At 49.0% G+C, this 23,274-nt stretch overlaps 9 protein-coding genes across 9 annotated transcripts; 2 read left to right on the top strand and 7 right to left on the bottom strand.

The window, feature by feature from the left end:
* Window positions 1–246: 246 nt before the first annotated feature.
* TRV_01940 (uncharacterized protein) lies at window positions 247–561 on the top strand (the record flags this gene model as incomplete). The annotated part of the gene is made up of 1 exon (XM_003023844.1): window positions 247–561. One exon carries the CDS (start codon window positions 247–249, stop codon window positions 559–561), a length of 315 nt encoding a protein of 104 aa, XP_003023890.1.
* Window positions 562–1,665: 1,104 nt separating this feature from the next.
* TRV_01939 (uncharacterized protein) lies at window positions 1,666–2,700 on the bottom strand (the record flags this gene model as incomplete). The annotated part of the gene is made up of 2 exons (XM_003023843.1): window positions 1,666–2,223; window positions 2,293–2,700. The coding sequence occupies 2 exons, from the start codon at window positions 2,698–2,700 to the stop codon at window positions 1,666–1,668; spliced, it is 966 nt and encodes a 321-aa protein (XP_003023889.1).
* Window positions 2,701–3,798: 1,098 nt separating this feature from the next.
* Window positions 3,799–5,199, top strand: TRV_01938 (uncharacterized protein; the record flags this gene model as incomplete). Its single annotated transcript, XM_003023842.1, has 1 exon — window positions 3,799–5,199. One exon carries the CDS (start codon window positions 3,799–3,801, stop codon window positions 5,197–5,199), a length of 1,401 nt encoding a protein of 466 aa, XP_003023888.1.
* Window positions 5,200–8,285: 3,086 nt separating this feature from the next.
* Window positions 8,286–8,846, bottom strand: TRV_01937 (uncharacterized protein; the record flags this gene model as incomplete). Its single annotated transcript, XM_003023841.1, has 1 exon — window positions 8,286–8,846. One exon carries the CDS (start codon window positions 8,844–8,846, stop codon window positions 8,286–8,288), a length of 561 nt encoding a protein of 186 aa, XP_003023887.1.
* A 208-nt stretch (window positions 8,847–9,054) lies between these two features.
* TRV_01936 (uncharacterized protein) lies at window positions 9,055–9,891 on the bottom strand (the record flags this gene model as incomplete). Its single annotated transcript, XM_003023840.1, has 2 exons — window positions 9,055–9,573; window positions 9,670–9,891. 2 exons carry the CDS (start codon window positions 9,889–9,891, stop codon window positions 9,055–9,057), a joined length of 741 nt encoding a protein of 246 aa, XP_003023886.1.
* Window positions 9,892–10,296: 405 nt separating this feature from the next.
* Window positions 10,297–11,784, bottom strand: TRV_01935 (uncharacterized protein; the record flags this gene model as incomplete). The annotated part of the gene is made up of 3 exons (XM_003023839.1): window positions 10,297–11,321; window positions 11,378–11,429; window positions 11,545–11,784. 3 exons carry the CDS (start codon window positions 11,782–11,784, stop codon window positions 10,297–10,299), a joined length of 1,317 nt encoding a protein of 438 aa, XP_003023885.1.
* Window positions 11,785–12,219: 435 nt separating this feature from the next.
* Window positions 12,220–15,082, bottom strand: TRV_01934 (cell cycle checkpoint protein Rad17, putative; the record flags this gene model as incomplete). Its single annotated transcript, XM_003023838.1, has 2 exons — window positions 12,220–14,058; window positions 14,123–15,082. 2 exons carry the CDS (start codon window positions 15,080–15,082, stop codon window positions 12,220–12,222), a joined length of 2,799 nt encoding a protein of 932 aa, XP_003023884.1.
* A 391-nt stretch (window positions 15,083–15,473) lies between these two features.
* TRV_01933 (uncharacterized protein) lies at window positions 15,474–17,818 on the bottom strand (the record flags this gene model as incomplete). The annotated part of the gene is made up of 3 exons (XM_003023837.1): window positions 15,474–15,961; window positions 16,027–17,467; window positions 17,552–17,818. The coding sequence occupies 3 exons, from the start codon at window positions 17,816–17,818 to the stop codon at window positions 15,474–15,476; spliced, it is 2,196 nt and encodes a 731-aa protein (XP_003023883.1).
* Window positions 17,819–19,200: 1,382 nt separating this feature from the next.
* TRV_01932 (protein phosphatase type 1 complex subunit Hex2/Reg1, putative) lies at window positions 19,201–20,663 on the bottom strand (the record flags this gene model as incomplete). The annotated part of the gene is made up of 2 exons (XM_003023836.1): window positions 19,201–20,365; window positions 20,437–20,663. 2 exons carry the CDS (start codon window positions 20,661–20,663, stop codon window positions 19,201–19,203), a joined length of 1,392 nt encoding a protein of 463 aa, XP_003023882.1.
* Between the last annotated feature and the right edge of the window lie 2,611 nt (window positions 20,664–23,274).

The following is a 23,274-nucleotide window of genomic DNA, read 5'->3' as shown; positions in this document are numbered from 1 at the left end:
CCTGGTATCAAGTTCTCCTGTAAGCCTCGAGGTCCCTGAAAAGAAATGGATGTATAGAGTGCAGCGGTTGTGCCGGCGAAAGGTAGAGGTACTTACGGGGGTAAGCGGTTTAGTTATACCTGCGTCGCGGCCTTAGCTACAGCGTACAGTTGCAACAAGCCACTAAACTCAACGCTAGACGCAAGCCCCAACAGCCGGTATATATGTGAATTCCACTGGAGGCTCTGCCGCCGCGGCCGTAGAAAGATGCGAGGATGTGCTGGCGGCGACGATGCAGCTGGAGGCGTGAAGTTGGCGAGCAAGTCCCTTTTTGAGGCGCACGATGACGACTTGCCGGATCGGGCGCAAACGCCTAAACTCCGAGTTTCGCGCGCTTCACAAACTTACAACATCAACGACAACATCAACATCAACGCCAACGCCAACGCCAACGACAACGACAACGACAGCCCTCCCAACGGCCAACTACGAGCCGGCAGCAACATCCATAGCAACAGGAGCCCCTCGCTCAAACACACTCGAAACTACGCCGTTTGCTTTTTCTATTTAAAGGTCTACTAGGTCTGTTGAAGGATGGGAGTTAACAGCCCAGCTGAAGGTGACGACGCCCTTTCGCCCAAGCCCGCCGGCGTCTGTTCATGTGAGTTGAACAGCACTTTACCCCCTCAGTGTGTGCTCAGCAGCAGCTAACAGACACCAGGCGTCGTAGGGCAGTGACTAATTGCTAGCTCTTGTGGCTGCGCTGATACCGAAGCGCTGCTACCGGCCCACAGCAGACGGGGCCATCCATGTCCCTTGGCAGCTTCTGGTGCTTGCAGAGCCACATCAGATCTCGCGCATGTTACAGAGATTCACACAAAGTGGGTGAAGCAAGGAATACCCAGATCATGGCCAGAGGACGGAGTCCAGTTGCCATAATCATCGGGCGGTTTGAACGGGTGATCGAAGGGTCAGGTGTCTCCATACGAACTACTCTGTAGTTAACTACAGAGTCCTCGACAGCATTAATTTACGCCATAAACACAACATGGCTGTCCACAAAAATTTGTTGAGCAATATATGGAAGGTTATTGCGCAACAAGCCGATAATTCGCCCCGCCAGCGGGGGAATGGTGGTGCAGCGCTACTGCAAACAACATCCTTGCGATCCTACACATGACAACTATGAGTCAGTCGCTGGCAGCTGAAGATGTCGTTTCGTTTCGGCAACTCAAAAGTACGTGGACCAGAATAACGAGCTGAACAATGTTTTACCCCGATGCAGTTATTATTTCACAGAATAACTAGCTACAAAAAACTTATCCGTTGTCGAAATTCAGTTATTATTGCTAACGGATGGAGCACGAGCTGTGCAACGAATAACTAACCTCCTCACCGATCAGTAATGCAGAGAACAATAGCTTAATCCAAAAGTGGAACATTATTGGGCAAGTTTCCAACACCCAACATGTTACCAAAGGCTGAAGAAGTGGTGTTACACGACACGGAGATTCACTTCATCGAACTCTTCATGTTTTTTTTTTCTACCTCGTACTCCGTAACGGTCATCCCAACTAACTGCATGAGCACAGCCATAACATATTGCTACTCTATATAAATATGTCCGCCCAGTGGCTCAATTTGCCTTGGCTCTTTTCCGGACACTCAAGGACCCAGGGCAATGGCTTACTGTGAGGCCTCCTCTGGCCAAACATCATAGCCAAAGGTGTCCTTCATGTTGACGAACCGCGAGTGTCTACCCTCCGACACTTTATTGACAGCCTCAAATTCTTCGTCGGAGAGCTTGATTTCCTTGAAGTTACTCTCGATCCGCTGGGGATTCGAGCTCTTAGGTAAAACCACATACCCTCGTCTCAGCCCCCAGGCTATCAAAACCTGAGCCAAGGTGTGACCGCCCTCCTCCGCGATCTTGTTCAATGTTGGGTTGGTTCCGACCTTTTCACCAGTCGTCGGGACTTGATTCTGGGACCCGAGCGGCGAGTATGCCTGGGGCATAATATTTTTCGAGAAACAAAAGTCGACAAGCTCGGTATTCGGAAGGAATGGGTGGATTTCGATTTGATTGACATGGGGAGGAATTTTGGCGAATGAAAGAATTTGCTTTATACCTGGAATGGTGAAGTTTGAAAGACCGATCGATTTCACCTTACCAGATTCATACGATTCCTCCATTGCCCGCCATGTCGGCTCCGGATTCTCAGTTAAGCCCTTCTTAACCACATACTGTTCGCATAACATTAATCGTTAGATTCTTGGCCTAATCTGCAGCTACTATTCGAAGGAATATCATACCTTGCCGTCGGGGCCGATCTTTGGCATATTCTTGTCATCCTTTTCACAGGCGATCGGCCAGTGAATCAGGAAAAGGTCGACATAGTCCAGTTGGAGATTCTTCAACGAGTTCTCTAAAGACCATGCCACCTCGTCTTTTTCATGCAAATGATTCCAGACCTTGGTGGTGATAAACAAATCGGATCGCTTCACGCTCGTGTTTTCCTTGAGGAAATCCTGGATGGCTTGTCCAATCTCATCCTCGTTCAAATAGAACCAGGCACAGTCCAGATGCCTGTACCCAGTCCGCAGTGCATGCAGAACTGCTTTGTATGCCTCCCCCTTTGATCCTTCGTTGGAAAAGGTACCGAAACCCAACCCCGGAATGGTGACACCGTTACTCAATTTGAAAGTAATATTGCGAGACATTGTATCAAGCAGCCGTTACCAATGCAATGATAAATGCACTATGATTCCCCCCCTGTATTGTTATCCCGAGTGATATCTTTCTTGGGTATGGATAGTCTTCTGTTACCCTTTCTGGAGGATCTTCTTTCAAAAAGGACTGGACAGCTGCAGGACGATGTATTCCTCGAGAAATACCTCAAGGATAAAACGAGACCGTGATTGAACCCTCGAATCCTATTGCCTTTCCGCTGCAATGTGCCCTAGAATTTTTCGTGGTTATGGAGAATCGACTCCGTCCGCCTACAGCTATGACGTATTACGAACTCAATTTTTCCCATTTGCCCTTCTCCTGAAAATAGCGGATACTAGTGGATATATTATGCTTACTATATGCATGTGCTTTGAGACCTCAAACAACCCGGGAGTGGATTCAATGGAGACAGGCGCCCTTGAGCGGTACCCAGAGATAATCGACCTCGTAGCCAACCGGGAGAACAAACACGTCCAATTATTACCAAGACGGGGAGTAAGGTCCACTCGATCGTCGGGGCCTTCGGGCCAGTGGGGAACGTGGAAGAAAACCACCCCTACAACTCGACTCGGACATTAACCGCACCCTCAGTTCATCTTATCCACAGTGCGCAATTGATGTTGGACAAACAACTCGATGTTGTATCAGGCTATCCACTTGGAGAGACACCTTTGATGGACAATTAACCACTGCCAGCGAATTTAGATTTGTTTGGGTCCAATCAGAACCTTTGGTTGCCACATAACGTCACATTATGACATGCAATCGTCGTTTTGAACCATTGCAATGGTTTGCAATAATGTTTATGAGACTACCGCCTGTGAAGATCTCCGAGGGAAAGAAGTCTCTGACTTTTCTCCTCCGCACGAATTTCGGACAAGCCCTTGACAAGTTTCCTTATTCGAATTGGATATATAAATGCTGGCCCCGCCTACAATTGATATCCAAAAATCTGACTGAGCTGGGTCTTTCTTTCACTACCAGTCACTCTTGATTCAAATACTTCCCGCTTGGAAGTATCTACACCTATAACCTTTCCACCATTACCTCTTTCTCCTGCTCAACGTTTCTCTACAACCACCACAGCCATGTCTCAACCTCAGCAGGACACCGAATGGTCGAGGAGGGATAGTGCCGTTAAACGAGGGCAACTCAGCATTCCGTCTGACCAAGGCAACGCAATTGAAGTGAGAGCATTGAGAAGTTCGATCAGCGATGCAGGCTCTCTCATGCATAACCTCAGCCTATCCCCTTCGTTTCAGGATAGACGGGGGTCCCGCAATTCTTTTGGAATGGCTCTGCCCATCCCCAAATCCCCACGAGCTTCGAGACTGTCCGGCTCTCGAGACCCCGCAAGCCTCAAGCGAGATGTGCTTGCTTCACAGATCCAGGACATGGCAAAGGAAAAAGTCGAAGCAGCCAAGAACATGGCATTTGCTTTCGATATTGATGGCGTCCTGGTCCACGGCAAGAAACTTATCCCGGAGGCCGCCAGAGTAATGGAGGTGTTGAATGGAGACAACGAACTCGGAATCAAACTGCCATACATATTGCTGACCAATGGTGGGGGTAAGACCGAGAGTGCCCGAGTGGACGAGCTCTCTGGGATCCTCAAATCACCAATTTCCACCGAGCAGTTCATCCAGTCTCACACTCCCATGCAGGCACTGTCAGAATATTATGACACCGTCCTGGTTTGTGGCGGTGAGGGATTCAAGGTCCGACAAGTAGCCGAAGACTATGGATTCAAGACTGTTGTCCATACCAAGGACATCCAGGCATGGGATCCTACCATCTCCCCCTGGAGCCAGCTATCAGAGGAGGAGGTTAAACAAGCCAAGATACGCGACTTCGACAATTTGAACTTCGATGCCATCATGGTATTTGCCGACTCTAGAGATTACCAAACCGATATGCAAATAATCCTGGATCTCCTCCTCAGTGAAAATGGCCGCCTAAAGACGAAGGCAAAGAACCCTCTTGCCAACCAGATTCCAATCTACTTCTCTCAGGGAGATATAGTCTTCCCTACTGAGCACGCCCTTCCCCGTTTGACTCAAGGAGCCTTCCGCATTGCCATCGAGTCCCAATACAAGACACTAACAGGCGGAGACCTGGAGCGTGTTGTATACGGAAAGCCAGAGCTTGCAACATACAAGTACGCAGACACCGTCATGCAGCAATGGATGAAGGAAATCCACAATGAACACACCCTGCCCAAGAACATCTACATGGTTGGCGACAACCCTCAGTCGGACATCTGCGGCGGCAATATGTACGGCTGGAATACATGTTTGGTCCGCACTGGCGTCTTCAAGGGAGGTGAGAACGACACCAACAATCCCGCCAATTTCGGAGTTTTTGCAAATGTTCTCGAAGCCGTGCAGGCAGCCGTGAAGAAGGAACTTGGGCAAGAGTTCAAACTCAAGTGGCAGGATGAAGAGGTCAACCCTGTCCTCCAGGCCGGTGGAGTCTCCGCAATTGAGTAAGGAGCAGGAAAAGTTTTATGGGTATTTTTTGCTTGCATTTATGCGATTGGTTAAGGTTCTAAACGTCTCCATTTTTTTCCATTTGATACTCGGTTTTTCTTTTTTTCTTTTTGGAGACAAGGCAAAAGTTGTCGGGTCTTTAACGATGGGTTACGGGAAATGTACGGATAAATAGACAAATTCAACCAGGAATTTTTTTGCTTCGATGCGAGAATCTTAAGTCACGGTGATCTCCCTTAAGATGGACTCGAGATCGTTGATCATGGCGATGATACGGAGTACACAGTGTGCATTTTGGTCAGTTTATACGAGCCGTCATGAGCTTGATCCCGGGATTAATAGGCTTTGATATACGGCTGATATGTGGATCATCCTGTCTGCCGCTGATTCCCCGGCAGCTAAAACTGATGACCATTGCTTCCAATCCGTGGAAAGGTGGATTGAATGCGGTGTTCAGAGGCTCGAGAGTCAACCGGGACGCTCTATAACACGGCATTTGGTATGACTCCGGGCCTCTGAGGTACCCTAACTCTCTAACCAAATAACCATGTGGACCAGGTTTTGTGAAGTTAGTTACCCGGGATCAGGGATCGAAAGCACTCCTTCACTGAGAAAATTATCGTCGGTTATTATAACTCATACGGAGTACAGGACGGAAGAGTTGTTTTGCCAGAGATTTGGCGTCTAGGTAGTGTGTTGCGGGCGAAATCAACTATTATGGGCAGTTTTTTATTCAAGTTTGGGTCTATAGGACCCAGACCGCTATAAAGAAGCAGCCTATACATTCTAGTTATATGAGGTAATGTGTTGGGCTAACGTGCACTAGGCAGATCGTGTTCGTGGATATGCGATCTTTTTCGGACAACAGGGTTGCTACACCAGGCTCTCTGTGAATTACGTACTTCAAAACGGTTGACGGTATATCAAAGCTCTCTTTACTGAGAACATTTTCTATAGAGACACTTTGATGCTTAAGGATTTTAACACGCCCCAAGTTTCAAGGTCTCTAAGAGGTTGATAACTAATTGTTTAACTAGCATCGTGCCTCTGGTTAGAGTAGCATGGCTATAGCTCTCTACTTTAATCCAGATGGGAAAGGATATGAATGGGCTTGAACTTAGGGTCAAAGCCGGCTAAGAATCCCTGCATCCCCGCCTAGGGCAAAGAAGCTATCAGTTTGCTTTGTATTGTATAGCTAAATATCACCACATATACCCTGGGTTAATATGTATGGAGGAGGCATGCTGTACCAAGTAATACCTCAGAAAAAGGGGGGAGATGGCTTGCTATAAAGCGGAAAGTGTTCATTAATGCATTAATATTAAGTCCTTGAGGATACACAAAAACGGCAAGAAGACAATGGCAAGCACAAATCTAGATCGCTTGATAATGCAGCTGAAATTGAATTGCAATTAAGAGCAAGTAACAGCATAGGCCACGATGCCCTCCTTTACGAGGTCTTCTCGGTCAGAAGTGGCTTCGCTTATTGGGTCTCCACCGCAGCCGCGGGTTCTATAGATATGTGTTAGGATACTGGGCCTGTTTGTATATATCCTAGAAGGGCAGGACTTACGCATAGAGCTGACAAGTGGTCCCCGTAGCAACTTTCAAGGATCCGATAGGGTTGTTGCTATAATATGTGAGCCTTGGTGGATGACATATAAGTGCTGGGAGGGAAGTTGAACATACTGGTCTGGGATCATATAAGAGCAGATCCCCGGGTTTTCGACGGCCTGCATATATCCCTCAAAATTGGCTAGTTTGTAAATGGTTGCCTATATAATTCAAGTTAGAAGGTACTTCGACAGAAAGTGTTGGATATAAGCTGTGTTCCTACCAATGGTTGTTTATCAACTGGAGCGGCGAAAGAGGCGGGGATGACGGCAAGGGCCAAAGCCACAATCTTGGAGAACTGCATTATTGCTCTGAAGGAGGCTGTTTTGTTTAAAGAATGGTCTTTTGTGTTGAGCAGGGAGAAGATGGTCTTGATTGTTTGGGATTTTGGTTGTTGTATCTGATCAGAGCCAGAGAAGAGCAGGAAGTCGTCTTCTATTTATGCCTTGCCGGAAGAGCACTGCTGCCAAAGTATCGGTGCTGACTCTGCTCATACGCCCGTCGAGCCGCCGGTCATCTGTTGGGCGAGTATCAACGCCCCGAGGTTTCACAGAGAGAAAAAGCAAGCACTGCAGTCAATAGAGGGTAAAGGAGCGAAGGCTGGACGGTTACCTGCTTCGAATCCGCAGTTGTGTCTCAGAGCTCTCCGAGACAGCCCTTCCCACGGAGTACAACCTCCATCCTCCAAAGGCGCTTAGCAATACAACCTCCGAATCGAATTGTACCCCCTCATTCAAATCCGGCGAGGCTTGGAGCAGCTGTGCTGGGGATATCGGTCGCCAATGACGTGGGTTGGCTTGCAGATCGGCAATGCAGCCCAAACAAAGGTGGCAGAGCGCATTGGTCGCATGGGCAGCGGCACTGATCGGCCCGGGATGTACAGATAGTTTCCAAGATTCGATTGGAAGAGCTGCTGGAATCGCGGCTGCAGGGTTACATGCTGCTGCTCCTCCCGCAGCTTGCCATAAATACAAACTGGCTGTGCTTCAAACACCCGATGAAACGGGAATAACCTGTCAGTTTTGTTTATGGCTTGCCGCGGTTTCAAACCATTGAAAACTATCACGAATCACAGGGCCCGAAGCTGAGAAGAAATGTTGGGCGCTTCCAGTGCATATTGCAGCTCATTATCAGACATGTATCCAGAACGTCCAGATTGCCAGCATCACTGCTAAAAATAGCCCGGTCCAGAATAGGAGATTCAGTTGTGCATACTACGATCCCCCTGGTATGCGTGTCTCATTTACATCTAAACTGCTGTTGAGACCTTAAAGTGGCGCAGGCATGGATCATTGCCTGGCCAAAGATATCAAGGCCTTCGAAGCAGTAAATGAGAGACCACCATTGCGACTAGCAGCAAAATACTGCAAGTCATGAAGACCTTGTTTCTGTATCCTCCGCCTTTCTCGGTATTATTTGTTAGCAACGATATCTTGAAACGTGTACGGAGTATGGACTCGTTGACTGAATGATCAGCCTGGAACGCATGTCTCACCTTCTGTAGTGAAGGCCAGGCCGGCAACAACAAAGCAGTTCAGCGGCAATCGAAATAAAGCATATACCCCGGCTCGATCCTTGTCATGGATTAAGACGCTTTTCAGTACACCCATGTTTGGATAATATAACCCAATGCTGAATTCATAGACGCAGAATGCCCAGAGTGTGAGCAGCGTGGTTGGGAATACCACGGCACATGTCAGGCTCATGCTTCCTAAAAATAAAAGGATAGTAAGCAAACAAGAGGATCTGGACACACTGATGCGATTAAAATCGTAAGAAGGAGGGTTTTGTGGCTCTGTAGATGATGATGATGATGATGACGACAATGAAGGAGTTGGCGATGAGTCCTCCCGCGAAGGAGGTGAGACCATCAGCTGAGATGATATCTGAGACCCTAGCATCATGGCAGTCATGAAGCTAGCAAAAATAACCCCGAATGGCGGACTACCAGGGATATCATCATCTTTGCTGGCCGAAATAATCGCAGGCGACCAAAAAACGACGAAAAGATACATGGAACCCTCAGATATCATTGTGATGAATCCTAGTACCATAGTGCGGGTATCTTTAGCCCGAGAGTCAGTTATATAGTTATTTTATGGTAGACATTAAGCACTTGCCCTTGATTATCGTCGATAGCTGAGTACGTCGCCCTTCGGCAGCCTCCGACCCCGAGTTATCACAATCACCGAGATAATTCTCGTTCTAAATAATGGCCCAATATAAGCTTTTATTCTGCTATTACGATAAGGTGTCAATACGTACCCATGTCCCTATAATCAGCAAAGAGGCTAGTAAGAGGCAGACAGGACTTGCAAGGAACGGGGCTCTTCTTGAGCCCGTGATTGAGACTAGGTAATTGCTCAGAAGCCCAGATAACACTGCAACCATTCCACTCAGGACAGTCATCGTTCCTAATAGCTGGTTTAGCTCTGTCGAATCGCTCGCGGCCTTCCTTTGGTGAAATTCAGCAACAAGCCAAGCCTCGAAAACAGTGAAGAGGAGAGTCGTCCCTATACCACCGAGGACTCGCCCAAGGAACAGAATAAGGATATTCGAGGATGAAACTGTCATGATACAGGATAGGCTGTATATCACACAGAATGCGAGGCAGGCTTTTCGACGCCCAAAAACATCAGCAAGCTTGCCAACGAATGAGGCACTGAATGCTCCAGATATGAACCCTGTGGCAAAGAGGGTTGCAATGATATGGTCATGCAGCTGAAGAGTTTCTTTGTATAACGGGAAGAAATAGGGGCCCTGTATGAGTATGGCCCTTGGTCAGAGTGTTATTCAAACGCAAGGCAGCCTTATTAGGGTTGTGTCGAGAGAGTTAAATGAGAAATGGTATCCAACCTGCATCCAGTCTGAAGCCATTGCAAGCACATAAACAGGAAGAAAAATCAGGGCAAGTCCTTTGCTATTCTGCCGATCATGAGCTTGACCCCTGAATAACCCAGAAACGCTGCTGGTCAGTTCCCGCAGGCTTGCTCTTCCTTCATTATCGTTGATACGATAGGATGCGAGGGCCACATTGGCTAGTATTAGAGTGACTAGGGTGCCAGTATATATATCCATGATACACATCCTCGCCTCAACCGTCTGCCTGATAGTGTTGGGCCAGTATGATGTGCTCACAAGAACATTAACACGGTAAGGGGTATCTTATATATATATTGGTATGAATCTGATGTTGCTATACCGCTAGCCTTGGTTGAAGGGTATATAAGGAATTTCACCAAGTTTGATGTCTTCTTGTTGACGTTTGGGAGTTTCTGGCTCCAAAGGTTGCCAGCAGCAAGCAGTGACACGTGACTGTTTAGCTTCCAAGGTTCCTCGATCTATATAAACCGATGGAACGAGATATATATTTGGACGGTGATAGCGGTGCTTCTAGTGACAAAAGAAAAGAAGATTGAAGTTGAGGAGCAAGAAATCATTTGTGGAGCCTTGATATTCACACGGCTGCTAAAATCTATATGTCTATGTGTTCTTATCTTTGGACTGCTGTCTTCTCAATCTTGCTCCTTCATAGGCGTATATTCCACCGCCTAGGAACACTAATATGGCACCAGCAAGTACCCCAAATGTAAGGACATTGCCAAAAAGATACACAGAAAGAATCAATGACACGAGCTTGCGGATGTTCAGCACAATAACCACAGTTAGAGAGGATGTCTTTGCCGATAGAAGATAAACGCCACGAATGCAAAGGTATTGCGTCAATCCGTTAAGAAGAAGATAGGATATTTTGATCGGGACCATGGAAAGTATGGGCTGTGTCGATGGGTGGCTGGCCAGAAGATGTAAGAGCGGCATCACCGGTGCGAGGAATTGTTGGGATGGGCTTTCGGAAGTAGACGCAGTAGCGGAGCTAGCTTTGATAACACTGCTGACAGATGCGGACGCTAGTAGAGATTTCAACTGAGGGTATAGCTGAGGATATGAAGGAAGTAAAAATGGTATGGACAAGGCATGTGAATAGAACAAGCCCTCTCGCCAGTTGTCGCGGCCATATTTCTGGTATAACCAATCCGCATATACTCCCTGGAAGGCAGCTAATACCATTGCCAGTCCAAGAATCATAAACCCTGCTAAGGTCATAAACAGAGAAGACCCTTCGCTAGCCGCCAGCCCAAGATCCAAGGATTTACCTTTTGCGCTTGCATCGGCAATGGCTGCGGCTACAACACCTGCCGACAGAATTGTAACCGAGATAACTTGCATGGGTGTGTATCTCCTTGAGTTGTATAGATATCCGACAACCATTGAAGCAACCGGACCACCGCTTCTAACAATGATGTGAAGAGGCACTGAAATCTTGAAGATAAATGCAGCATTATTGAGTAAGTTCACCGACATAAAAAATGCAGTGTATATAGCCCATGATTTCAAAGGGATGGCTGGTTTCGAAATGAAGAGAGATTTGAGTCCAGCGGCGGGAGACAGGATAGTCGGAAGTGTAAGGAGTGCGATGATCACAAATTGTGCGAAGGTAATAAGGGTCCCTATTTCATATTATTGGTACCTGCACGTATTGACAAGGAAGTAGAGCCTTACATACCATGGTTAGGGTCATCTCTACAAATGATAGCCCAAATATCAGCATTCGAAATCTATAGTGACTTGGTTCATCTCCAAGGCAACTCACTGTATCAGAGCCTCAAGGGCAAACACCTATCTTCCTGTTAGCGCCTGAAATTGAATACACAAGCAGCAAATTTGACATACGTTTGAGCAACATCCTCCGAATATGAATGCCGTGATAATCACAATATTCAGCCAGGCAGGCACTGTTGATTGCACAATCGCAGATGCCACAGCGGTCGGGTTATGGTCCTTCCTACCCAATGATTGCGATTTCGCTACATCGTTTCGTTTGGTAGTTTTTTCAAGTGTCGTAGAACCTGGCACGGCATTGGATCGGCGATTTAATTGAGAACCCTGCGGTTCTTCTCGCCTTCCAGTCATGGGCTGCCTACGGTGAAGGAATTAACCTGGGTGATTGGCTGCGGTTAGGATAATGAACGGTACAAGAGGAGATTCTAATGGCCCGACACCCTTCATACCTGCTAGAATAAATTCTGCCCATATACAGTGACTATTTGAGTGACACATTCAGGGTTATTGCATCGGTTATCGCTTCGGTGTCTTGAGGTCGCATTTTTAAGATAACGGGAACGGAAAAACTTATCATCTTATCTTATCTTATCTTCAGATCTTGATCTTATCTCCGAGGTTCCTGAGCCTCAGGTTGGGCGGTTTACCAGCTGCATAAAGGTCGGAAATTTATCATATAATCGAGATGAAGTGAGCACTGGTAGTAGGGCATAATGCATCCAAAATTTCTATTAAAAGCTTATATATCATGTCCTTGAGGGGACGCACAGAAACAACAAAAAGGGCTTAATCATCCTCAATATCATCATCGCTCAGAATGAGTTTATCCACCCCTTGTTCAACAGCAGGTAAGCCTGTAATACTGGATGTGGCCAGTGTTGGTTGCCACACTCGATTTTTGTTAAAAGGACCTATAGTTGGAACAGAAGGGGTATTATGGCCAGGTTGAAAATCATCCTCTTCAACTTCTTGGCTCCGCCTTATCATGCCCTTGGGTTGCGTTACTCTTTCTATTTCCTTTCGTTCAGTGATGTCTTTGGATATAAGTCTCATATAAGGAAGCCGCTCCAAGACGACTTCATCACGAGATATCATGCACCTTGTCATGCCCTGGCTGCTAGGCCCACTTTCTTTCTGAGTGTGTGGCTGCCGAGCACGAGCACGGATTCCCCAAGATTCAACCCCTTCGGTCCGCTGAGGCACTGTATCAGTAGTGCTTATATCTGTACAGCCTGTTGTTATACGTTGCATCCAAAGGGCAATTAGCCCATCCACTTCTTCAGCTTGTCGCCATAGCTTTATTGAGGAAGGGTAGAACATTTTATGCGCATCCGGCCCGCGTCTGTTGACTGGATAAGGAAGATGATATAAGAGCCCTCGCGAAGCAACCTGGAAGCTAATTTCATCCTGACGTAGTATATCGATTCCAGTTCCGGCTCCTTGGAATGCAACGCGTCCAGACCCAATCCCTCGGGTTGATTGGGCATTCCGACGATTTCCAATTCCCAGGATATCTGCAGCAGAAAGTTGTTCTGAACAGTCATCCAAGGATTCGGTGAATAAATCGCCATGACAAGATGGAGGATAATTTTCATGCAATGCAGACAAAAAAGTCTGGATATCTGTTCCGGTTTCGTTAATTAGGTCCTCAACAGAAACTTGAGACACTAGGTCATGGTGATCTCCAAGTTGTGAAGGGGGTTTCCTAGCTCGTAAACCAGTGCGCGCTGGAGGCGCAGGGCTCGGTTCCTCCCTTTTATTGTACATTATTTTACCAACCGCGTGGAAAATCCCCAGACTGGCCTCCCTCTGAGTAACCATTTGAAGAGTTTCCGCCTCCATTGCTGTAGGTGGAACGGCGGTTTTACCCGAGCGTTTCGGGCGACTGTTTAGCATTCCACTATATCCTTCATAGTCGCCGCCCTGAAGACAGATAAACTCTAGTGAGGAAATAGCACTGCGGACATCTCCCATTTCTGCGAGCCGCTTGAGGACTGCAGGTCCCGGGATACGCTTTCGGTGAGATAAGCGTGCTTCTTTCTTTAGCACAAGGTCCAAAGCTTTGGTGAGAAATGTAGGTGCAATTGGGTTGAATTCAATAATGCTGACTCCCGGGTGATTGGATAGCTCTGGTCCTAGTAGACGATGAACGGTAAAACTATCGGAAAGGGAAGTACCATCTCCTAGTAACGTCTCAGAAACAATGATAACAACTGGGGTATTTGGGGTTTCCGTTGGACGAGCTGCTATCCTAGCGGCAATAGAAGGGAATGAGGAGGCGGCATGGCGCAAAAGCGCAGACCGGAATGCTGTTAACCCAGGTGATCCAGGGCTAAGGGATGAAGGAAACTCTTCCACAAGCATTATGCGCCGTTTAGAAGATTGCAACGCGGTACTGCTACTAGAAATCGACGAAGTTTCGCCGTCTAACTCCAGACAATTGTACTTCTCACCGCGGCCAAGGAAGTCATCGAACTGCGCCCCTGCAGAGGTATATCCTTGAGCGGAATATTCTGTTCCAGCAGAATTCCTCCACTCTACGATATCATACCCGAGAGCCTTCGATAACAATGAAATAGTTGTGGTTTTGCCGCTGCCTGCGGGCCCCTTTAGCACAAGTATACTCTATATCTGAGTTAGCACGGTCATAACACAGATTGAAGCGGCAAGTAACAGGGTGTCTACCTACGCGTCGACTTCGACCTATGAGAACCTCGTTCAACCAATTCTGCACATCTGCGACTTTCCTCTTATGCACAGCAAGTTCATCCAAATTGACCGGAGCAAATTGCTCCGCCCACGGCTTCCCAGCTGCCTGTGCTGGCGCTGAAGATGGTCCGAACGACGCAAAAGTCGACTGTGAGGAGCCTCCAGAGTCATTGCTATCCGTGTGAAGTATGAATCTTTTCCCTGATCTTGGTTTCTTTTCTGGTTTAAGAGTTGATATTCCATTTTGACTTGGAGGAGGATTGCTTTTCCGTCGATCCAGCGCAGGGTGACCGTGAAAACTTGATGTTCCACCTTGACTGGCCTTTTGTCGCGGTTGTGATAGAAACTCATCCAGAGAGTCATCATCTTCAATCATATCCTCCAGTAAGTCATTTTCAAGTTCCAGAAACATCTGCCTTTCCCTCTCTTTTTCCTTCTCCCGTTCCCTTTCCCGCTGTAATCTGCTCCATCTTTCTTCCTCGGTAGCTGGTTGGAAGAAGCTTCGTAGCGATTTACCAGCCTGTCCAATATTTTCATCCCCAGTATTCTTCTTGGGCCTTGCGGTGTTCTTGCGTTTCTTCTCTGGAGAAGATGTAGGAGTCGTACGTGTTGAATGGACCGAGGATGCCTTACTCGGTGACTTGAGTACGTCATTCAAGGATCGTTCAGGAGGGGGAGGAGGAGGAGGCAGATTCTGCGAGGACGGTCGTGTCGGTAGAGTTGAGAGTGGGAGTTGTAGAGCCCCATTGCGATTGCTGCTGCCTGCGGTCGCAGCTGAAGTCGCCCTTGAGGTTGTCAGAGATCGTTCCCCCTTATACGTCCGCTGGACTTGAGGCTGAGGCTTCTGTCTTCCCTTGGCTGGAGCTGGGCTTTCGATCTCGTCGTCTGAGGAGAGAACTATGTGTTTCCGCTGTCGCTTTCGCGGGGGGGACGAGACCATGGCGAGATGCGCTGGTAAAAAAAGAGCACCAAGAACCGGTCGCTACATCCTTTGGCGGACGATTCAATGTCTCAAAATGAGTGATGAAACCAGGCTATCTGCCTTAGAATGCTGTTTCTGAGAGAGAGGTTGAAGTTGAGTCTTGAGGATGTTTGATAGATCGCGATGTTTCTTTTTCGAGCATTTTGCATGGGGAGCTCGATGTTTGCACTGTTTGCTCTTATTATATATCAAAGCTTTGTATAGATGAAGAATTAAAGTAATAATAGGGGGTCAAGGGTACAATATCTAATACACCAAGAGAAAGGGAAAGAAATTAAATACAAGCATTAGCATAAGGGTACAGTATAGAGAAAAAGGGTATATAGGTTTTTTTCGTCTCCGCAGCAGGTCAGTTTCCTCCAAATATATCATAATAGTAGTCTTCGTCCAGACCCTCCCTGCTAGGGACTTCAGGGCAGTCTCCGGTAAAAGCGGCGTCGTCAAAGCGGACATTTAGCAGTCTGATTTTCAGTCCATAGTTGCTGATCAGGTTGATTAGCTTGTTTGTTTCTGCCGTTATGGGTTGTTGGTTGAGGATCATGAGTAGGCCGTCCAGCCATTCGGATGCTATGCTGTGTGACTGAGGGTAGAGTGTGAGCAGCACGACTTCATTCTGGGCTTGTTTGTCGTCATCGGGGTATTCAGTATCCCTGGTCTCAGTTCTGATAATCGGCGATTCATGGGGTTGTGGCGGAGGCGTGGGTTTGGCCAGACCGTGAATGGTGATTTTGGTTGATCCGCTGGCTGTATGGGGAAGCGTTTTGATAGTCGAGCCAGACGAATCATCCGGGGAAGCTGACACGTTGGAGACCACGGAAGATACGATGCTCAGGTCAACTTTTAATTGAAGACATGTTAGCAGTGTCCACCAGTCAGTTAAAAAAATGGGGATAGGGACATACTCTTATTAGATAGAGACTCCAGTTCGGGCTTGAAGTCGTCACCTGTAGATTCAAAGTCTCCATAGTGCAAGAACCGTCGGTTATGGGATAGCTGGATGTATCTATGATACGTTGACGCTCCTCGCTTGTCCGTTACTCCATTGGTATCAGCCGTAGCCTTCGAGCTGGACTCTGCATTTGGGAACCAAGCGCCTTGCAACAAACACCGGACACGCTGCTCCTTGACGAACTGCAGTGCTTCATGATGCAGCTCCTCTCGAACCTGGTGCAGGTGCTGGCCCCATACGTCTTCGTATGTAAGCTCTAGTAGCTCCATCTGAAGTTCCCTGAGGCGCTGATACTCAAAATCGGCCATCTCCTCTTCAACCTCCAGCACATCTTTAGTGCGCGAAGCACCACCAATGACACTCTCGACCAGTATCCGAACCAACTCGACTATCTTTGTGAAATCTTCGACTTCAGCGGCGGTGGATTTCCAGAGTCGGAAGAATGCGTGCAAACCAGCAACATGCAGTCTAGGCCAATGAAGGAGAATGGGCTTGAACATCTTATCAAAGTTCGTCTTGGCTTCGAGAGCAAGGTAGCTCTTTGGATCATCTATCTCGGCCTTGTCGACTTCGAAATGCTCGTATAAAACAGATGTCACGGCCAGAGAAGCTCGAGCAATGGGACACCTTTGCTCGGCCGGTCGAGTAGACTGCTCGAGGAGCATCTTCTGGAATTCATCTTGGTATCTCCGGACATAATCAGTCAAATCCATCATGCCCAGGAATCCCATCTCCTGGAACTCCCACTGGGGGCTTTCAGATTCGAATCCAAGCCGGCGCCATTTGTAAGGATGGTGCCTTTTAGACGACTTTTGAGGCAGAGTAACACCGTCTCCAGCTTTGGGATCAGCAGCAGCATCCTTTTCCTTCGCACCAGCGGAATCCTTCTCTGATCGCTCGGGATTGCTAGCCAGGTGGATCCCCTTTAGCGCCCTACGGTGCTCTGATCTCTCCAGTTCAACGGGTACCTCTCTCCATTTCCGTAGTAGGAGTTTTGTAAGGGACTGAAACTCGATGAGCGGGTGGGCTAGATCCTGCAGCGCGCTCCCCTGCATAAGCACATACACCGCGCGAATGACACCTAGATCCTGTAGCCGCTTGATAAACTTGGGCCATTCGTTCTCTCCTTGGTTTGATATCGAGTCTCTCATCAGCGAATTGATCAGTTGCAGCGCATTGGCGCATAGAGCGTGGTCGGCAGACGACAGTCTCCTGACTAGCATCTCGAGGAACTGTGGGTGGATGGCAATGGCTGGTTTGAGGGCCTGGAAGCCAAACATGCCTGGCACCGAGGCGCGGCCAGAGGTATGAGGGTGCGACACGATGGAAACGAGTATAGACATTGCGCCTCGAAGGATATTAACAAGCGGGTGAGTGACGATAAGCTGGACAATCTACAGCAGACTGGTCAGTAACTCGTGCCCTATCCCTTTATCCATACATATATATATTCAGGGGGTGTTCAACACAAAACGTACTCTCTCGATTAGATCGGTCTGTACAAACTCCCATCCCTTGTCGACTTCCAGCAGCCTCGCAAACGAGGTCAGGCTGTATGCGAGCGTGTTCCCCGAGGCCGTCAGCGAGAGATACTTCAGCTTGGTCAGTCCTCCCTCTGCGATGAAGATGTCCGCGAACGAAGGGTCCCCTATGTTCGACTGCAGCTTGAACACAGCCATCTTGCGCACTGCATCCTCGTCGCTCCCCAGCCGTTCGACAAGTTCCGATATATTCACGCTCTCCATCTTGTTCACGTCTTTATCCGACCGTCCAGCGTACCTCTCCAGGAGGTATGTCTAGTTTATGCGTGGCTTGTTCTGCTCCCCTTTATCGTTGTCAGGAGACCGCCGCCCGATCCTCGAAGCGCCCAGCACACTTGTTCGCCCCCGGCTGTCCCCACGGCGGCTATAGTCGCAAGATGAAGACGAGATCGATCGCGCTGCTGCAGGGGGCTTGTCTGCAGGCTCTGGGGCGAGGGAGATAACTAATGGACCGAAGGGGGTGCGTGCTGGATATAGTTAAGTTAGCTAAGAGCTGCTGGAATCAACAGCCACAGCGTCGAGGGGGCTCCTGTAGGGCGCACAGCAGGATCCTCGAGGTCGCTGGCGCTGCTGTGGGGTCCCAATGGCTGTGTCCAGGGCATTAATGCTGGTGATATTGGGGGTAAACAAGATGGATTCTCAGCTTTTCGCTGCTGCTGGCCCTTTTTGCGCCGAAATCGAGTGTTTTCTTTTCTTTTGCGCCCTTTTTGGACCCCTGGATAGTCACATGATGCCGGCTGGGGAAATTGGTAGAGGAGACGATGGAGGAGAAGGAGGAGAAGGCCGGTTTAGAGGCGATGACACCTTTATTCGGGGGCTACAATCGATGATAGACATGGGGGGGATGTCCAGGCAGCGGTGTTTGTGCCTGTGTTTAGGGGTGTTGGTGGACAGAAGGAGAATAGGGGTTCAGCAAGTCTACCAAATCTACGCCAGTAACACGACTACGAGAAGATATAAAATAAAAAGAACAAGGAATATAGATAAGAGTAATTAGTAGTATTCGAGCTCCATGAAAGAAAAGACAGGCAGGTAATTAGGTAGGGTCTGCGGTCATGCGTCATTCGTAACTTCATAGATCTATTTCCAAGCACTTTTTCTTTTTATTTTGTACCTGTTTCCTCTTCCCTCCGATACGGCGACAGTAGCGGAATTTATGGTAAGAAACGGACCAATTGTCTCTGTATGGACGAGAGAGATGATTGACTTTGATGTCGGAGTGTTGTATTGGCTGTTGGTTGCCATCAAGTGTGAGAATGGGTGTGGTGCTTCCGTAGGCTGTTAGGCTAAGGAGTAGCCGTCTGTCTCGCGGATTGGCGGGATGAGTGCTACTTGAGGATATTCAAGTAGCCCGGCCTCCGTAGATAATGATAAGTGTAAACGTGTAGACGTTAAAATATATCAATAGACAGGCAGTAGATGTCGGCGGGATTTGATGCCTTTTGACTCGAGGCATGTATGGGATGTCGTGGTCAGCCAGCTCGGTTGAGGAGATGTCGAAGCTGGGTAGTAACCCGATCCCTTCTGGAGCCGTATGGAACCATGGAAATGGGCCGCATGTATGCCCGGGCATATAGGTCGGTGAGTCAGCCGCGCCAGCCGACGTTCCATATGACATGTGCAATATCTCTAGCCGTGTTGACCGTGTCGATTACTCGATCGATCACGCCTCGGCTGGAGTTTGTCTCTTCAGTCTCCTCGGGCCCGTCGAGGTCTCCATCGGGGCTGTTGTCACCATAGCCAAATGGCATGAAGACGCCGGAGGAAGAGTAATATTTCCCTTCCTCGCTTATACTAGCCTTGGCCTTTGAATTACTGAACCATTGACTTGCCAGGGAAGGGAGAGATGCAGAAGTGGTAATAGTAGAAGATGATGGTGGAGAAGATGTCTGGTTCATAGATGATGACTGCTGGGCGTTCCACTCGATGTCCCAGCCGGTATTCCAGTCCTCGTCCGCTCCGTACTCTTCGTCCAGGAAGAAGTCTCCGTGAGAGGACGTTCTGGCAGCAGCAGCATGGTAGTTTGACGGACGGAGGGTTTCAGCTGAAGATGAGCGAGACAAGGTAGGTCGTACGGGCCGCGGGGTCTCTTGTTTGGGCTCTGGGGTATCGGGTCGGTACTTGAGGGTGGTGGAAGGCAAGTGAGCGATAATCCTGCTATCGCTGCTGAAGCTGCTTCGTGGAGTGCTCTGGAAGCTGAGAGGAGGTCTCTCCGGGTAGTATCTAGCCATCACGACGCCGTCGTCGGAGGCTTCGTCTTCTTCTACCACAGAGCCGTCTGTGGCATAGCTGTAGTAGCCGTAGTACTCTCCGTCAAACGGCTCATCGTCGTCCTCGACGGCAACGCACTGTGCAACCTCGTTGCTGAAGCTGATATGCCGTTTGTCCGGAATGTCCCCCCGACTCTCCTGGAAGAAGAAGTTGGACACGGAGCTCTCTGAGGGTAGGCCAAGTGATTTCTCAACCTCCTGGCGGGAGACGGGGTAGTCTGCGATGTACCGGCCATCTGCACCGTCCTGGGCCTTGATCAGAGCGTTGGCCAGACGCAAAAACGTGTGGGTGGAGTGAGGCCGCTGCAGAATTGATTGCGAAATGGTCCGCTTCTTGAGGATCGGCTTTTTATCGATAAGTGACGAGTTCGACGCCCCCGGGGAGGAGGGAGTCGGCGACGCAGTGCTTGACCGGTCGTCTGTCTCGTCACCGGGCACCTGCAGCGGGCCGTACAGCCAAGTGACGTCGATGTCCTTTTGCCTGTCAAACAGTTAGTCCATCGTTCTATAAGGGGAGTAATTGCGTATATCAAAATCAACTGCTTGACTGACCAGTTCAGAGCCTCCGCAGGGAACCATCCGAGACCGAATCGTATCCTTGCCCAGGAACGCCATGCAGCATTCTCCAGCCTGTGCCCACTCTCGTACTCGTCCTTCCTGGCCGCGATGTATCTCCACGAGCTCCAGACGTCCTCCTCGCGCCAGGAATGCGACAGATAGTCGACATGTCTGGATGGTTCTCGCTCCACGAAGCTGTCGTCCGCCGCCCTGCACGCCATGTCTGCAACCCGTAGTGCCCCAGCTGTATACCTAAGAGAGAAGAAATAAAAGCAGGCAGTGTAGAGTCGATGTTATTAGCCTGTCACTGGCATCACCTGCCTTCGAGGTGTTAGAAGTCGGTGTAGTCGGTGTAGTCCTTGTAGGGGGGCGGGAAGTAGATAGACAGGTCGGGTTTATATGCGCTGGAAGAGCCGGAACAGACGAGCAGCTATCGACTTGCACTCCCAATTGACGACCGTCACAGACACCGTCTAGAGCTCTCGGCGCCGTCGCAGGTCATGATATGGCTCAGGTGCTGCGTCGTCTGGCGAGCGGAGGCGTTGCTGATATATTATTTATTGTACCAGCCAGTCTCTGCTAGTAATAAATCGCAACTCTCTCTCACTCACACACACAACACACACACACAACCTTTTGCATCCCATGCAAAAAGGAGGCAAAAAGCAAACATGCAGCAGCTTTTTTGCAAAAAAAAAAAAAAGCAGCAGAAGGCAGAGAGGAAGAAGAAACGACGAGACAAGACTCTGAGATGGGCAGACAAAAGGTACGAAAGGTCAGTCTAGAACAACCTTGGGCTCGCTGTCGGTTACATGGATGAGGCTGCTCCCTTGCTGCGTATCTTTCTCTCTCGCGGCCGGCGGGACATTCACTGGCTGCCTGACCCTCGCGGTCTCTTGACTCGCCGTCTCTGCAAGTGATCCAGGGCGATTCGAGTTTATCTGAGTGAAGACTCTGACGGCGGCGGGAGATATCAGACCAGGAGGAGTCAGAGCCTGTCAAGGAGGCGAAAAACGCATCAGAATCTTCCTGGTTCCACTGCTCTCCGTATTCCGTACCTTATCTGGGGCCCTTTTTTTCCATCGATAGTAACTAGTTGCTTTCACTGACGCCGTCTAGATAGAGGACTCGAAACCTTCGCTGCCGCTTATCGCGGAGTTCTGCAAGTACAAAAATGTATCGGGAGGATTTTTGGGCAGATCAAGGAAGCTGGCCGGAGTGCCTTGACTGACTACATACAGCTATGTTATCCCCTCGAGGGCCAGGAACACAAGACATTCGTCCATGATCCACTAGCAGTTAATGGCAAAAGGGGAGTCGACAAGCCTGGGAAAAGCCTTACAAAAGCAGAAGCCCAGAGAGAAAATAGCCGGCTGTCGCCACGGTGAAGCCAGACTGAGAGACGACCAGCCCCGTGCATATAGACATTACAGCCAGAGGGCTAGTTAGTTTCTACTTCTCTGCGCAGCCATCTCTGCCGTGACCTCGGCCCCGCCCCGCGGTTTGCAAATAAGTGAGTGACTTGGTTATCGACAGCTTGAGTCAGCTCTATTGACATAATCCGAAGGCAAATAATAATGGGGGGAGATATGATGATATGATGCTGGCTGCATATTGACGACCAGATCCCTAATCCCGTGTCTGTGCTGTCCATGGTTGGGAAGAGTGATGCTCCTATCTCGACCATGGTAGAGTACATTCTCACCAGGGCGAATGTAAGTACATCAAGCTTCGAGCGAAGTTGGAAGCGCCCGTATTTGCTTTTCCCTCCCAGTGCGGTGGTGCGACTGTTATCGGCTGCGCAAGCCGTGTACACTGCATCGCCTTCTTGTTCGACGGTACCTGTAGAGAGGGTCACCTTGGTGCCAGAGAACAATAACACGACCAGCAAATAGCAAGGTCAAGATCAGGCAGACTCCTGGAGAGACACGGGAAGTCTGAAAAGCCAGACTCTAACTATTCACTTTTCCTGTCTTCGATGGCTCCTGTTAACCGATGGCGTGGCATGGACCTCTTCCTCCGTCTTCCAGGGTTGGTCTTGGTCTTGGGTTCGGATGTTGGAATCGAGATCTAAACATCGGAGTACAAAGCTCCTTTTTTAGCACAATCTTGGGGGATCCAGTTTTTTTCTGTTCCCACCTCTTCTACTCTTTTTTTCTCATCATGCAGCAACATCCCGCTTCTCCCGAAATACTCCGCCAGCGGGTGACGGGGGGGGGCCTCCTTGGCCTATCTCAAGGTCGCGATGCGAGGGTCTCCCTCCCCTACGAACTGCGGGGAATTATGATACAAGCCAATTGATGGTGTGATATGTTGAGCTTGGGCGGGCTAAAGAACCAGGCTGCGGCACGGTCTCTGGTTCTGCTTCGATGATCGGCCTGTTTAAACGTCGGTCTCTGGGTGGTGTATACTCCGTACTACCAGCGTGCATATAACTAGCCGATGATGTTCCGCCCTTTTTTTTTCATGTCAAAGATCACATCCTTGTACGACGAGGCTTGACGAGGGGTTGGTTGGTGGTATGAGGGGCGCAAAAGAGGCACTAATCGCTTTGCTTGACTGCATGCAATGTCTATCATCCTCTTCATTCAGCTTCCCCTCCCTCCTTCCTCGCCGGCATAAAACGAGGCAATATGCCGCGGAATCGGCATTCCAGGCCATATCAACATCGCATCATTTTGATACGAAATGTATGGTACGTATGTATGTATATATGGATGGGTGCCTGGTTTCGACGTGGATGAGATGTTTTCTCTGGTCCAGTTGATACGCCATGCCACCCAGCGGCTGGCCTTGAGAAGTCACCCAATTTAATCAGCGCAATGCATGCAT

Source organism: Trichophyton verrucosum, assembly GCF_000151505.1.
Source record: "Trichophyton verrucosum HKI 0517 chromosome Unknown contig00188_1.f1.exp, whole genome shotgun sequence".
NCBI classification, from domain to species: Eukaryota; Fungi; Ascomycota; class Eurotiomycetes; order Onygenales; family Arthrodermataceae; genus Trichophyton; species Trichophyton verrucosum.
The sequence above is the reverse complement of the archived record's forward strand: the minus strand, read 5'-3'. Positions and strand labels throughout refer to the sequence as shown.